The 14380-nt window shown below is 36.9% G+C and overlaps 1 protein-coding gene across 4 annotated transcripts in view; it reads left to right on the forward strand.

Moving 5' to 3' along the window:
• The window catches only part of HEATR5B (HEAT repeat containing 5B), a 60451-nt gene that overhangs the window by 714 nt on the left and 45357 nt on the right, over positions 1 to 14380 (forward strand). For 3 of the 4 annotated variants that reach the window (XM_065834302.2, XM_065834301.2, XM_065834303.2), the window contains exons 2-13: positions 2105 to 2272; positions 2810 to 3021; positions 4629 to 4737; positions 5719 to 5868; positions 6360 to 6531; positions 6855 to 7012; positions 7944 to 8193; positions 9794 to 9949; positions 11242 to 11492; positions 11883 to 11994; positions 13207 to 13359; positions 13639 to 13738. In XM_065834302.2, the coding sequence (XP_065690374.1) occupies positions 2147 to 2272; positions 2810 to 3021; positions 4629 to 4737; positions 5719 to 5868; positions 6360 to 6531; positions 6855 to 7012; positions 7944 to 8193; positions 9794 to 9949; positions 11242 to 11492; positions 11883 to 11994; positions 13207 to 13359; positions 13639 to 13738 (1949 nt within the window). In that variant the 5' untranslated portion in view covers positions 2105 to 2146. Of the gene's footprint in view, positions 1 to 2104; positions 2273 to 2809; positions 3022 to 4628; positions 4738 to 5718; positions 5869 to 6359; positions 6532 to 6854; positions 7013 to 7943; positions 8194 to 9793; positions 9950 to 11241; positions 11493 to 11882; positions 11995 to 13206; positions 13360 to 13638; positions 13739 to 14380 lie in introns of those variants that run through there. The other variant, XM_071806179.1, reaches the window with a different exon arrangement.

Raw genomic sequence — 14380 nt, forward strand, 5'->3', positions numbered from 1 at the left:
TTAAAGTAGCTGATATGTGTGGAAGGAGCCAGGCACAAAAACCTTTTCAGCTGCTGCAGTTCCTCAGGAGGATGTCACTTCTCCTATACTTGCCTGTTTTTCAGCTTTCTCAGTCTGCTGAAGTGCATGCACGGTGGAGATCCGAATGGTTGATTTAGCCTACAGAAAAAGCAGCTGGAAAATAGAAGGGAAACTCTACTATATCTGAACGTTTTATAATCACTATAATTGAACACCACATAACTTACTGAATGCTAATTGACTTTGGTAGGCTTTTGCTCTGCATCCCGTGGGAGATAATGTATTTATTACTTGTAACACACAGTATGACCCAGCCCTCACCAGAATCCATAGGACTTGATAGGCATTGTTTGTTGAAATTTGGAGCAAACCTTTGGCCAGCATAGATGAGCTTTGGACTGCCTTCATAGCTGTTTGTTTTGACTCCAAGTCTCCAATTAGTTGAACATTCATATAATTGTTATTGTATCTAATCCCTTGTACTTTGATGGCACAGCTGAGTGTGTGTGGGGATTTGGTAGCTCAGAGCTTGCGTTTCCTAATTTTAGATGAAGAGATAAGGGAGTGTGTGAAAGGTGTATAAGGGGTTTATGGCCCTAAAGGCCAGGGGAAAATGAAAACTTTTATTTGGGGAGGAAAAGGAGTCATGAGCTGTGCTGTCATACAGTATGCGTGTGCTGTGTGGGTGTGATGAGAACTGTAGATCTCAGGGATGATACCTGAAGAATCACAGTGCTCTCGTTTGTTGTGTTTCTTTCTGCTTTCATGTGAAGGTGTTTTGAGGCACTATGTCTGTGCATTACCAACGGGCGATAGCTCCTCAATTCTCGATGACTTTAAAAAAAAGAAAAAAAAGGCAGAAGTTGTCTTTCCAGGTGTTGGGGGCAGGGCTGTATGTACTTCCATATGTGGCTCTTCCACTTTTGCTGATTTATTGCTAGAGATGTGTACAGTGAAAAATATTATAATTCAAGTTACCAAAGAATAGGGAAAAAGTTTAGTGTTACAGACCTTGTGGTGCTTTCGTTTCATCAGCACCAAATCATTAACGTTAATTTAGAACCATAATACAGTTTTAGTATTAGTACATCACCCTTTACTACTGTCTAATCAGGACTGTTTAAAAAAAATATTTAAATTGCTTCATTTGACTTAAAGAATTTTTTGGGTTTGACCATGAATGAGGAAGCAGCTGTGAACACTGGACAGCACAGGTGGAACAGTGCAGCTGTCAAAAGATGATGTCTTGCGTAATACTCTTTAGCAGCTTTGTGTTTTCTGTTTTGCCCAAGATCCTAGTTTCAGCATCACTACATTAAATTCTTGAGGTGTTTTTTCTTTCCTCTTGATTTTTAGATAACTTTTAGTTTTTTTTTTTTTTTTTTTCTACCTGCTCTGCTTTAAACAGCTATGCTTTGTTGAAATGTGGTTTGCTGAGATTAACTTGTCTGTGGAATGTTTGCTTACAATGATAGTGTGCTTTTGGTAGTGCTTTGCTGCCTAGCATTCACTGTTTGAGCAGGATGTCAGGTGTTTGATCTGTAGCATTTTGCCTGTTGGGGAGACTTGCAGTCGTTTGGCTGCTGCTTGTGTTCCAGGCTGTCGCAGCTAATGCTTGCTGGTTTGCACAGCCCTTAAGGCAAGGCTGGTGGGATCTGGGAGGTCTTACGTCAGTGGCTGTTGAAGATTTTGAGAAGGTGAGCAGGTTCACGCCCAAGATTCGAGAGTGTGATCAAGAGTTTTGATTAGGGACAACCCTTATTCTGTTTTATGTAAGAAGAGATAGTGAGATGACTCTCTTATCTGTTTTGTGTGTGGGGTTTTTTTCTGCTTTAAACAGGGACTTCAGTATATTTTTCTTGGCTAAGAGTTAGCATCCTGAAGTTTCCTGTGGGTGCTCTTTTTAACATTAACAACTCTGTTTCCTGAAATACTAATGTATGTAACTCAATTGTAAATATGTGGGTAGTTTTCATATGGGACTGCTTAGCTGATACTGCAATATGTAGATTTCATATTTTCATTTGATTTTCAAAGCTTCCTACTGTTGTACTTTATACTAATATTTACATTTTTGTTTCAGAGTTGCTACAGAAATTTACAATAAAACTGGAATTTGACCAGTATGGAGCTGGCTCATAGTTTGTTACTGAACGAGGAAGCATTAGCTCAAATCACAGAAGCAAAGAGACCAGTCTTTATATTTGAATGGTTGAGATTTTTGGATAAAGTGCTGGTAGCTGCTAACAAGGTAATATTTTTTTCCCCTCATTTCTAAAACACTTGTGTTCATTTCATGCTAGAGAAACATCACAGGTAATGGCCAGTTGATAACTGTGTGATTTCAGATTCAACCTTAAGAGCTTCTGTATTAGTTTGTAGCTTTTAAGTGTTTAATTGTAAACAGTCAGTATGAGACTATCATATAACAGATAGTTTGGTTGGAGATCTTCATTGTCTTAAATATTTGGAAGGCAAAACCTTCCATCCTAGAGTAGGGATTCTTGATGGTAAAGAGGATTAAAGATGTTCAAGACAGGTATTACTGTATTTCTAGTAACCATTTAAGAAAAAATAAAATTAAATAGGGCAACAGCTAATTCTGAGCATCTAGCATCTGTCTCTGCTATTACTGAATGTATCTCAAATCTCTTTGAGACAAACCATTTGCCGAATTACTTACAAGTGAGAGTGGTATAAGATTTACTTAAAGCTCCTGTAGGTTTTTCTGGGTGTTGGAGGCAAGGCACAGGATTAAATGACTGTTTTACTTTTGGTCCATTAACAGACAGATGTCAAAGAAAAACAGAAGAAGCTTGTAGAACAGTTAACAGGACTCATCAGCAGTTCCCCTGGGCCACCTACGCGAAAACTACTAGCAAAAAATCTTGCTGCTCTCTACAGCATTGGAGACACATTTACTGTTTTTCAGACACTTGACAAGTGTAATGACATCATCAAGAGCAAAGATGATACTGCAGCCTACCTACCCACGAAACTGTATGTTTAATATTCTTAAGGAAAGGGGAATGGTTTTTGAGCAAAGTGGTGCTAGATATTACAGGAGAATCTGCCTTTACATGTGCCCCTTATGTTTACTTGTAGTTCGCGTGCTTATTTGGAATTCACATATACTTGATACAGCAGAGAAAAGAGCAGGAGTGAGATTGTGGAGGGGAGGACTCAAAAGCAACACATACATGGCTACCTGGATGTGAGATGCTTTACTCTGATCAAGGGACTGTATTATGTTTTTTCACATGCTTGTGTCATGGAGAGGGTAACAGTTGATGAAGAAATTCTACCAGTGGGATTATTGCTGGTTGCGCTCAGGTGCCCCATTTAAAATGGAACCTGCAGATTGCCAAATAAGCATTATCTATGCCCAGAGAATTGTAACCAAATATTCAAGTTTTTTTCCCCATCAAACATTGCCTGTTTATATTCCCCTGCTGTGATATATACTGCACAAGCATCTCAAACAGAGTCTGTATGTGTGGATGTGTGTGTACATGTATGTGTGATCCACTTTGTCTTTACGTGTAGTAGCAGTCTCATTGTTGGGCATCTGGTTAATGCTACAAACAGCTTCCACTGAAACTGATTTTAGTACTTTCCCACATGTGCTGTTTGATATGTTCACAGTGTCTAGTGAAGCCCGATTTGGGCTTGCCTTCAGACATTTTCATAACAATAGGATTTAACAAAATCAGAAATAGTCACAGTTTGGGCAGATATGGTCCTCCTTTTATTTGAAGTTGCTGCAACTTTATGAGGAACTTGCATGGGAAGGGTTTTGTACTATAACATGCTTGAAACTTCAGAGGGGTTTTTACTAGATGATTTCAAGTTTAAGATACATGCCCATTAATGGGTAGGCTCTAATGAATTTGTAACAAATAGCTTTGCTAAAAAGTTGTTTATCCAAGAATTTGAAGTTTTTAAAAAAAGCCTTGTTCCTTTGTGAGGAGAAAGTACGTGTTGTTAGGAGTTGCTTCTGTGATGGTCTGATGGTCCTGTGGAAATTTGTGTGTATAACTGTAGTATGGTGTTACGTAAAACGTTCCTAATCTCAAATGGCAAGGAAAGGAAAACATGCATACAACTGTTTATGGATCCAGTGATTTTTTACAGTGTCCATAACTTTTCTTGTGTTATGCAATAATTTATACATCTTAAATTCTTAGGCTTCAGAACAAAAAATAGTGTTCAGTATCTACAAAAAATGTATCAGGGTATATTAAAAGGTAGGTGTTATTTTCTCCACAACTTTGCAGGTGCGTGGAAAAGAGAGTTTATTGAAACACACAATGCCCTAATTGTGTTGAGATTTCAGCACAGATTTCTCCAGAATTTCTCACTCTTTGCATGGATCCTGTAATAGTACTCATGCAAATACATTTTGTGTTCTTAGAAGCTATTAACTTTTTTTTTTGTGAACAAAAAACATTATTTAAATGCACAGTGTTAAACAGCCAATATAAAGAGTGGATAATAAATAGATTTTTATTCATCAGTGATTTTTAAAACATATATTTCTGTTTAAGTATTTGTCTTCATTTAGATGATACAGAAAAAGAGTACACTGATTATTGCCTTTTCCGTAGAGCTGCTGTGGCATGTGTTGGAGCCTTTTATGAAAAAATGGGCAGAATGCTGGGTAGTTCTTTTCCAGAAACAGTGAATAATCTTTTAAAGTCGCTGAAAAGTGCAGAGGTAAGCTTCAGATTATTTTATATAAGTGATCTTGATTCCATTTAAACTGAAACCTGCTTCCTCCAAAAGTGCTTGTCAAAATGCTTGGATTGTTTGCTTTCCAAGTAGAAAAATTCAAATCACTTCCATAATTATTATCAAGTTAAACATGTGCATGTATTATTACTGCAGAGTTTAGAATTTTGTCATATGAATATTATAGTAGTTGCTTCATAGTGGTATCAATAATTAAAATTGTAAAATGGTTGTATGTACCATTTCTAACTACTGTGGTTAGGATGTGTACCATGAATAAATATTCAGTTGTTTAAAAATAACAAATAGGAAAGTTTTGCAACAAAGATGTTACTCCGCATGTGAGCAGGATGCATTGTGCCTTGAAGAGAGGATGTGCATCATAATACTGAGAGAATAAAGAGAATGTGTCCTGGGCCTTCAGTGGGTCTGGTTTGGTACAAATGGTTCTGTTGGGATTTTGTTTGTTTTTCTTCAGCTGTTGTACCCGTGCGTTTTTTTTGTGTGTCTGCTTGTGTTTGGTGGTGTTTGTTTGTTTGGTTTTTTTTGTCTGTTTTTTTGTGCCCTCCAGTTCTAAGTTCCTGCCTGTGTGCAGGTATCATAGGAAGCTGTTGACTACCTGGGCTTCCCGTTCTCTCATATCAATTATTTTTTTTTCTTTTTTCCTGAGGCTGCAGCACATAAATGGTGGGGCAGGACAGAAGCATCTTGTCTAGGGCAAATTTGTTGGGTTGCCTGGGCTCATCTTAATTTATATGACAACCGAGGCAGTTTTAATAAAGCTGTTTATAGTGCTTACTGCTATTTAAAACGAGCTAGGTATCGGTTGTATATGACTTTAGTGAACTATATTATGGTTCCAAAAACATTCCTACACACAAACAGGAAAATCCAGAATTATGCACCTAGTTCTTGATATTCATGCAAAAATGTGGACACAGTAATCAGGTTTTTTTGTGTGTGCAGTCTCAGGGCCGCAGTGAAATTCTGATGAGTTTACAGAAAGTCCTAAATGGTCTTGGAGGAGCAGCAGCTTCTTGTCACCGTGATATTTACAAGAATGCCCGATCTCTTTTGACGGACAGATCTATGGCTGTACGATGTGCAGTGGCTAAGGTGGGTGTGTTTCTCAGCATTTCTAGAAGTTCTTCTGCTGTGACTGTGAAGTGCCTGCAGTTGAACTGTGACCAGTTGTTTATGATGGGAAATTTGATGATTATTTGAGCAAGGTAAGTCCTTAGTTTACACTCAAAGCTCACACTTGTGTCTTATTTCTTGTAAAAGGAGGCACTGAAATGTTGTCTTCTCTGCTTTGTAAACAAACATGAGATAGAATATATTACCTGTTAGCATCAGTGGGAGAGGTTTTTGGTAATATAGTTCTTGTGTTTTGCTTTCCTCTTTTAATTTTTATTTATGTGTTAACTTATTTCATGATTCTTCAGTTGTTTACTTGGGTAAGTTATTGGGTAAATGGGGGGGGGGGAATAACTCTTAAAATATTTATATTAAAATATTTGATCAATAAACCTGGCAACTACGCTGATACTTAGATAAAAGGTAGGAATGGTCTCCACTGGTGCTCAGCAAGTCTTTTTTTCCTACAGTGTCTGCTGGAATTACAGAATGAAGCAGTGTTTATGTGGACAGCTGAACTAGAGAATGTTGCAACGCTGTGCTTTAAAGCTCTGGAAAACTCAAACTATGGTGTGCGAGTTGCAGTGTCAAAGCTTTTGGGGACGGTCATGGCTACAGCACTGATACCAAAACAAGCAACAGGTACAGTCCCTCTGGATTCCATTTCCAGATGGACAATCTGCATGATACATTGTTATTCCAGTAGATGGAAGCTTGTCATTGGATTGTTTGGTTATATAAACTGTAACCTAAAAAGAGTGAAGAGTACAGATTTCCTGTCATAGTCATGCAAAGAAATAAAGAACAAACTATCAAAAATTGCCTTAATCACGAAAACAAGCTGTTATCTAAAATGTTAGGTAGATTTTTGCAAGACAACTTTAAATTGATATGTCTGGTTTCAGGATAATTTCTTGTATTGGTTGGAATTTGGATTAAATTATTATTTTTTCTTTTTGCAAAAGTGATGCGACAGAATGTGAAGAGAGCCACACTTGAGGAGGTCTTGGAGCTCATGGCCACTGGCTTTCTACGAGGAGGATCTGGTTTCCTAAAGAGTGGTGGAGAGATGCTAAAAGTAGGAGGATCTGTCAACAGGGAAGTGCGAGTCGGTGTTACCCAGGTTTGTGATAAGCTGTCTTTTTCTTAAATAACACACCGTTTGTACATAACTGTAACTCTTTTAGTAGAACATATACATGCTTGTGTTCTTCATTTGTTTATAAGTTAACTTACAAATCTGGTTTGACTCACATATTTTGAGAGATATATATGTGATGTTATTCACATAAGCTACTTTCTTTTATTATTGATGTACAGTAACAATAGTTTAGGTGCTAAGAAAAGCTTATTGATCAGTGGGATTAGCTCACAAAAATATTAAAATCTTATATATATAAAGACTTTAGCTCCCTATTTAAGTTTTATTTCTTTTTAGAGGATACACTTTTCTCCTTCTCTACATACGTCTGTCTTGAGTAGTATCTGAATGTGGAAGCTCTGCTTATCTGATAGAGAAAGGTGATATCATCTCTTCAAATGCAGACATTATCACTCTGACAGATACTTCAATATGCTGCAGTAACTTGTCAGAATCTGTATTTTTTGATCATAGGGTATTTTGTGAAACCTTTTTTTTTTTTTTTTTTCAACCTGTCAGCTTAACTTGGCAAAAATGCCTGTTGTTCACTGTGAATTAGAACACACTCATGTTGTTGCTGTTACTGACATTATGTTCTTAACATTCTTAAAAAGAGACAAATTTAGAGCAATAAATGGAGTGTTCTTGCAGTCACTCGAAGAGTATTTTGTGCTTCAAAGTATACGTAGCAGTATGGGAGCTACTCTTGGCACTGGAAACGGTTTTACTTCAACAACAAAGACCTGGCTAATGGATTGATTCATCCTGCTTAACCTCATTAGGGTTGCTTATTACTAATTGGTATTGCTGCTGTACTGTATTATGCATAACTCTAGCCTTTAGTCTTCAGTGACTGAATGTAGTATTTTGTTTCTGTTTTAATTGGATCTGTATGTAACTTCTGAATTTGCAGGCCTACGTTGTCTTTGTTACAACATTAGGAGGTCAGTGGTTGGAACGCAACTTTGCTACGTTTTTGTCGCATGTGCTTGATCTGGTCTCTCATCCTCGTGCAACTCAGACCCACGTGGAAGCAGTTTACTCTCGAAGATGTGTGTCCTTTATCCTAAGAGCAACTGTGGGCAGCTTACTCGGGGAGAAAGCACAGATTGCAGCTGCCAAAGATGTATGTCAAGCCATTGGTAAACAAATGAAGGCAGTGGGTGAGAACCATTTTTCTTTATTTGAGACTGGTTTAAAGTTACTGTTGTTTTACTGGGCTAATTGTTTTTTAGCTTTCTTCTACTGCAAGGAGTTATTTTGTTGCTATGATAAAATATAATTCAGCTGCTTTCTGCTTGAAGTATGATACCCAAAATGTAAGTTCTGCTTGAAAAGTGATTTTTGTAGTACTGTCTTGTTATCCAGTGATGGCTTTTGACATTGCATTTGCTTAGAACGGAAGTAAGGAAACAAGTGTGCATCTGCAGTCTGTCTTGGGGTAGGTTCTGCTGAAAGTCATGTGGAGTTCTTTACTGCCAGTGTTAAAGATCCTGTAGGTCAGGATCTTGTACATCCTTGTGTATCCCCCACTAATATCCATACTGATATCCAGTTAGATTTTATAGGTGACAAATAAAGATTTAGTCTGAAGACTGGAACTGGAGAAGATAAACATGGCCCCTTTGCAGAACCTTGCAGAATATGTCGTCACTATGAGGGCTGACACAACTCTGGCATTTGTTACTTATGAAATGAATTAATTCAAGCTAGAGATTGAGAAAGTAAATTGGAATTGCAGAACAATGTATTTACCAAACATCTGTTCTTCTCCTTTTCTGCTGCCTTCTGATTTGAGTTTAAAATAATATTTAACATATGGAAATGGAATTGATTTTGAAATTCTTGCAGATTCTTCTCATAACTGTTTTTTGATAGTGTAGGTATGTTTGATAGGGTATGCATGGAACCTTAAAAGGGTTCTGATCACAATAAGTATTACTTCAGGAAAGTGCATGTATTGGAAATGCTACTTCTGAGATGAAACAGTTGTAGAAATTCTTCCTCCTGCCACCTTGCAGAAGTTTCAGGAAATACCATTATATATTTGGATGATGGAAAGAACTTGTTTCATTTTTTTGAGCATTTCTGATGAATTTGGTGATAAATTGGAAGGGTTTTCATTTGGTAATGGTTGCTTTACTTCATATGGGGGGGACTGTTTTCTAAATTTGTACTGTAGTAGACATAGAAACATCAAGCTGATACCAAAATCTCTTTTATTTGAAGTCACAGTTGCAGCTTCTGGGATATTGGATAGGAGAAGGAACATACAATGGGATCTATGAACTTAATTGCATGACTTTAAGATGATTAAAGGTTGTGGTTAATTATTTACTGAAGTTCTGTTTTGTTTTGTTTTTTTTCTTTTACAATTGTATTCCAAATATATATATATGCATGCAGGTTTATATGCAGAAGCCAGATATCTAAAGTTTGTATTTTTATTTGCTGTGTATACATAGATACAATACACACAGGCTGCATTTGTGTAGGCTTACTTTTGCTTTATTGTACTATTAACCCTACCTCTTAGTGTGCTGCCATCCACAGTAACTGCTGGGATTCTGTTTTTGATGGTTTTTGGATGATTGTGTTTGGTTGATAGGTGTAAAACTATTTTTCTTCAGAATTGAGTTCACACTATGACCAAACTTGTTTTGTTTTAATATAGAGTTGATGTCAAAACTGTCCCTTTCTTTCTTGCATATATTTAGGTGTGATTCAAGTGGTGGTTAAGCAAGATACTTTTGTTTTCTGCAGAAGCGGTAGTGAATGATGCTAACAGTGAAAACAAATCGGGAACTGCTGATGTATCTGCAAGCCAGCATGTAATGGTGTGTGCCCTGCAGGAACTGGGTAGTCTGGTTCAGAGTCTAAATGCCACTGCATCTCCTCTTATTCAAGAACCCTCTATTGGTATGCAAATAAATTTAAATAGATTAAATGGGACATTTGAGCAATGAATATGAAATATCATTAAATCTAGTTAAATAATAAATTAATATGTAAGAAATAAATTGGTGAAGCTGGCACTCCCTGAAGTATTCCAGGTAATTAAGTTTGTCCAGCTCATTGTGTTTAGTGCCCTAGCTTTAGTTCACACATGACAAAATATTAAGCAACTGTTTTGATCAAAGTCTACCTGAAGCTCTTTTTTGGGGTGAATAAAATTGTAAAGTTGTGATTTTTAGCCTCGATTTGTTTCTGATTATGATTTTACAGGAAATACATTGTTTTGCTATATGAGCTCTGAAATATTCGCTCCTGGAAAACTGTATTGCCTTCAGATGCCAGATTTTTGTGGGGAGGTTAGGGGGCTTTTGTCAAGATGAAGCTGTGGATAGTCCCATTTTAAAAAGCTTGTTGTTTGGCTTAAGCTGACTTGGGTTTATGTGAGATTTTCTTCTTAACACGTGAATCCATTTGCAGTTTTTGGTTTTTTTTCCAGTTTGTGGATGCCTGTGTTTTTTCCAGTGGAAAGGCAAACTCCTTTAAACATTTCATTATGTAGATTATTGTTTTGATGCATATGACATTCTTCTCGTATTGATTTTTGCCCAACTATGCAGTGGGGAAGACTGGACTAATATTTATTCCTTATGGCTGCTATGCCCTGTAAGAACAGGGGGGACTGTATTTCAGTGTTATTTCTGCTAGCTGCTGTGGAATAAGCAGACGGAAGTTGTTCACTAGCTACAGAGAAAGCAACAGATAAGGCAGCAGTGGGAGCTTTGAAGTAGGAGTTTGCTAAGTTAAGAGGTCTGGACAAAGGAAGGTGTTGGTGTGGAGACAGATTGGCCTGAAGGGCTCACAGTTAGGAAGTGGATGATAACTTGGTGCAGGGGAGACAGCATTGTGTCAAAAGTGGAGGACAGCAGTCAGTGACATCTATAGTATGTGCTTGTCTACAATGTGAAACAAAAACAAAAATCAGTCTTGCTGTATTGTTGGCAGCCAATGTAAAAGATATGCAGATTGTAGGAATCATCTCAGCTGCAGCTTTGCTGGTAAAACCTGCTGTGGGGCAACCTAACGTTAATACTTCTGTCTTTCCTTAAAGAGAAAATCAAAGTCATAATATTCAGGTACTTTAGTTCTGACTTTCTTCACTTTTATGTTGCCTGTCTAATATTGGTTCAGTTTAGTTGTATATATATATATATAAAGGCACATCATAACTTTAAGACTGTAAATTCTCTTTTCTGTAGGTCTGTTGGAGACAGTAACTTCGGTTCTTCTTCATCCCAGCATGGCTGCTCGACTTGCTGCCGCATGGTGCCTGCGGTGTGTAGCTGTGGCCTTGCCTTTTCAGTTGACTCCATTTTTAGACAGATGTGCAGAAAGACTCAACAATCTGAAGACCTCCCCTGAAGCTGTTAGTGGCTACAGTTTTGCAATGGCTGCTTTGTTGGGTGGTGTGCATCAGTGTCCTTTAGGTATTCCTCACGCCAAAGGAAAGGTGAGATAATGAGTGTTTCATCTGTAAGTCTACTAAAAAGATACCTTTTTATCTAGAAGCAATAGCTTTGCAAAACGTATGTCATGGTTAATGAGTTAAAGCATTATTGAAATTGAACTTGTGCCTAATAAGAAAGCAATGGCCAGCTTTTTCACTCTTGTTTGGCACATTATTTAATAATTGCTGAAGAGAATGTTACTGTCTGTATTGTCGTATGCACAACACTAATCATCTGCATTAAAGGTAATCTACATTCGTTATTTATAGTAGGACAATTTAAATGATATGAGAACATCTTTACATATAGGCTGTAAGGGTGGCTGTGTAGCAGTAGCTTACGGTGGCTTCATTTATATTTTTTGAATCCACTGTTTTTTGTCATTGGTGCAGATGGTGGTGAGTATTGCTGAGGATCTGTTACGAACTGCTGCGCAAAATAGCAGACTCTCCTTGCAACGAACTCAAGCTGGATGGCTTCTACTTGGAGCACTTATGACTTTAGGTTTGTAAAAACAGCTGCTTTTGTTTTAGTGCTTGTCCAACATTTCTGATTATTCACTGTGGCAAATGGTCTCCATATATAATGAGTCCAGTATCTAGCACAAGAGTATTTATACCAAGGGAAACGGAGTGTTAGTGCATTTATTGTAGCAGTGTTGTTTATGCTGGGGAGAAGTGAAATATTTGTTTTTATTTAAGCTGAACGATAGTAGAAGGTGGTGTAAAAAAAAAAAAAACAAAACTGCTCTGTTTTTAAAAACTCACCCTTTAGTCACTCTAAAAAAAAAAGGCAAAATTGCCCACAGCCTGCCTGCCTTAATACTATGGTGTAGAAGAACTGGGCTGAAATAAAATATAATGAGCATTCGAGCAAGTTGCATGTGTGCCTCTGGGCAGCAGTACTGATGAGAAACGATATCAGTTTAAAAGCCATTCAGTTGTCTTTTAAAAAAGCCAGCCTCATGTTTGTATCTGCCATCACAGAAATGTAAGAAGCTGTATTTTGAGAGGTAATAAGTATACTCTTAAATATTGCAGTAATAACGTCTGATTTGTTTGGGTTGTTTTATACTGGAAAATATAAGGTTGTGATGTATTCCGCAGTATTTTGATCTCAGAAAATAAAATTTTGTGTTTCATTTTGCTTCTGTAAATTGTCCCTTTTTTGCCAGCTTATTGTCATGTTTTTCCAGCAATGTAGCACTATTTTGGTTGACCTTGTCCAATATATTTTAATGTACTTGCACTGGATCTTCTGGAGCTTTTTCTGAAGTTTTTAAATTTGTCTGTTAAGCTAGTTACATAATCAAAACCTGTCAGATATCTTTCTAGTAGTTTTATGAACAAGTTAGGATAGGCTAAAGAGTTTGCCTTCAAAACAGTAATGTAAAAAAACCCCAGAAGTCAGAATAAAACGATAATAAAAACAAAGTTGGCAGTGGTTACATATTACCTGACAATGTATAGAATTGCCTACTTCGTATTTTTAGTACTGATACCAACAAACAGACTTATCTATACTATTTATTTGCCACACTTTCAACCTAGAAATGAGAATGAACTTCCTTTGTTTTCGTTGTTCAGGTAGGGAGAAAAGGAAGAAAAGTGAAGTAAGATGAAAAATAGGTTAAAGAGCAAAAGCCTTAATGGTGTATTTTTCACATTTAGTTAAATACAGGTTTTTATAATACTGTCAATTATTTTTTTTGCATAGGTCCTTCTGTTGTTCGGTATCACCTGCCTAAGATGTTACTGCTATGGCGAAATGTGTTTCCACGTTCTTTGAAGGAGCTAGAAGCAGAAAAGGCGAGAGGGGATTCTTTTACCTGGCAAGTAACACTGGAAGGTCGGGCTGGAGCTCTGTGTGGTAAGAATTTCAAACTTTGAGATTACAAGTGTGCAGTAAACCAAAACGTGATCCCGAGTATAGATAGGACTCTTGTAACTTCCCTGCTTTCTTTGAAAAATAATAAAATTTGTCAAATTTTCATCAATGTGATCTGGTTTTGGCATATAACATCTCACACAGTCTTTGAATAAACACTTTTAATTGTGGTTTTTTATATTCTCTTAGGGTCTATATCTTGCTTATGCTTTATATTTGTTAGTGTCAGTAAAATTTTAATTTAAACTATTTTGTTACTAGCTATGAGAAGTTTTGTTGCTCACTGTCCTGAGCTCCTTACTGAGGATGTGATCAGGAAATTGATGACACCCATAGAATGTGCCATGACAATGATGTCGCAGTAAGTAGGCGGTTCTTGCACTTTATTCACTTTTTGTCTTTTCCCACACCTAAAATACTAGAACAAATTTGTTTTAATTCATATTCTGAGCCAGTAGTGTGCTGTCGCTGCTTTTCCATGTTGAAAAATCTTTTAATGAGCATTGTGTTTATGGTTGTTAGCTTTGTAAAAAGTGTATTATTGCATAACCTGTGATGAAGGGCCTACTGTAGCAACTTTTGTTAACTGTATTGTGGATTTCCAGTTCAGTGAGCTTTTGAATTAATGGTTTGCTATTATTGTGCAAGAAGTGAGAAACCTAAGATACTGGATAGTAGATGTTAATCAAGAAATTCTTCTTGTAGGAAGAGTAATAATGAAAAGACTTTAAACATTTTAAGAATAAAAGATAAAATACAGTTTTGGGTTAACTTTGTAATTTGGTTTTCTCATCCCCTCCACGCCCCCTGATTAAAGGTAGAAGTTTCATCTGAGAAAGCATATGTCTCCAATTTACAGCAGTGTGTGATTAAAAAAAACAAACAGTTCGCTCAGTAGAACTACCTCTGAAAATGCATTGATACCTAGGTGTAATGCTGCTCAGAGGAGTTATTTGAACACTGTTTTCTTGTCTTGGCTAGAGACATATCTTGTGAAAATATA

Source organism: Patagioenas fasciata, chromosome 3, assembly GCF_037038585.1.
Source record: "Patagioenas fasciata isolate bPatFas1 chromosome 3, bPatFas1.hap1, whole genome shotgun sequence".
NCBI classification, from domain to species: domain Eukaryota; kingdom Metazoa; phylum Chordata; class Aves; order Columbiformes; family Columbidae; genus Patagioenas; species Patagioenas fasciata.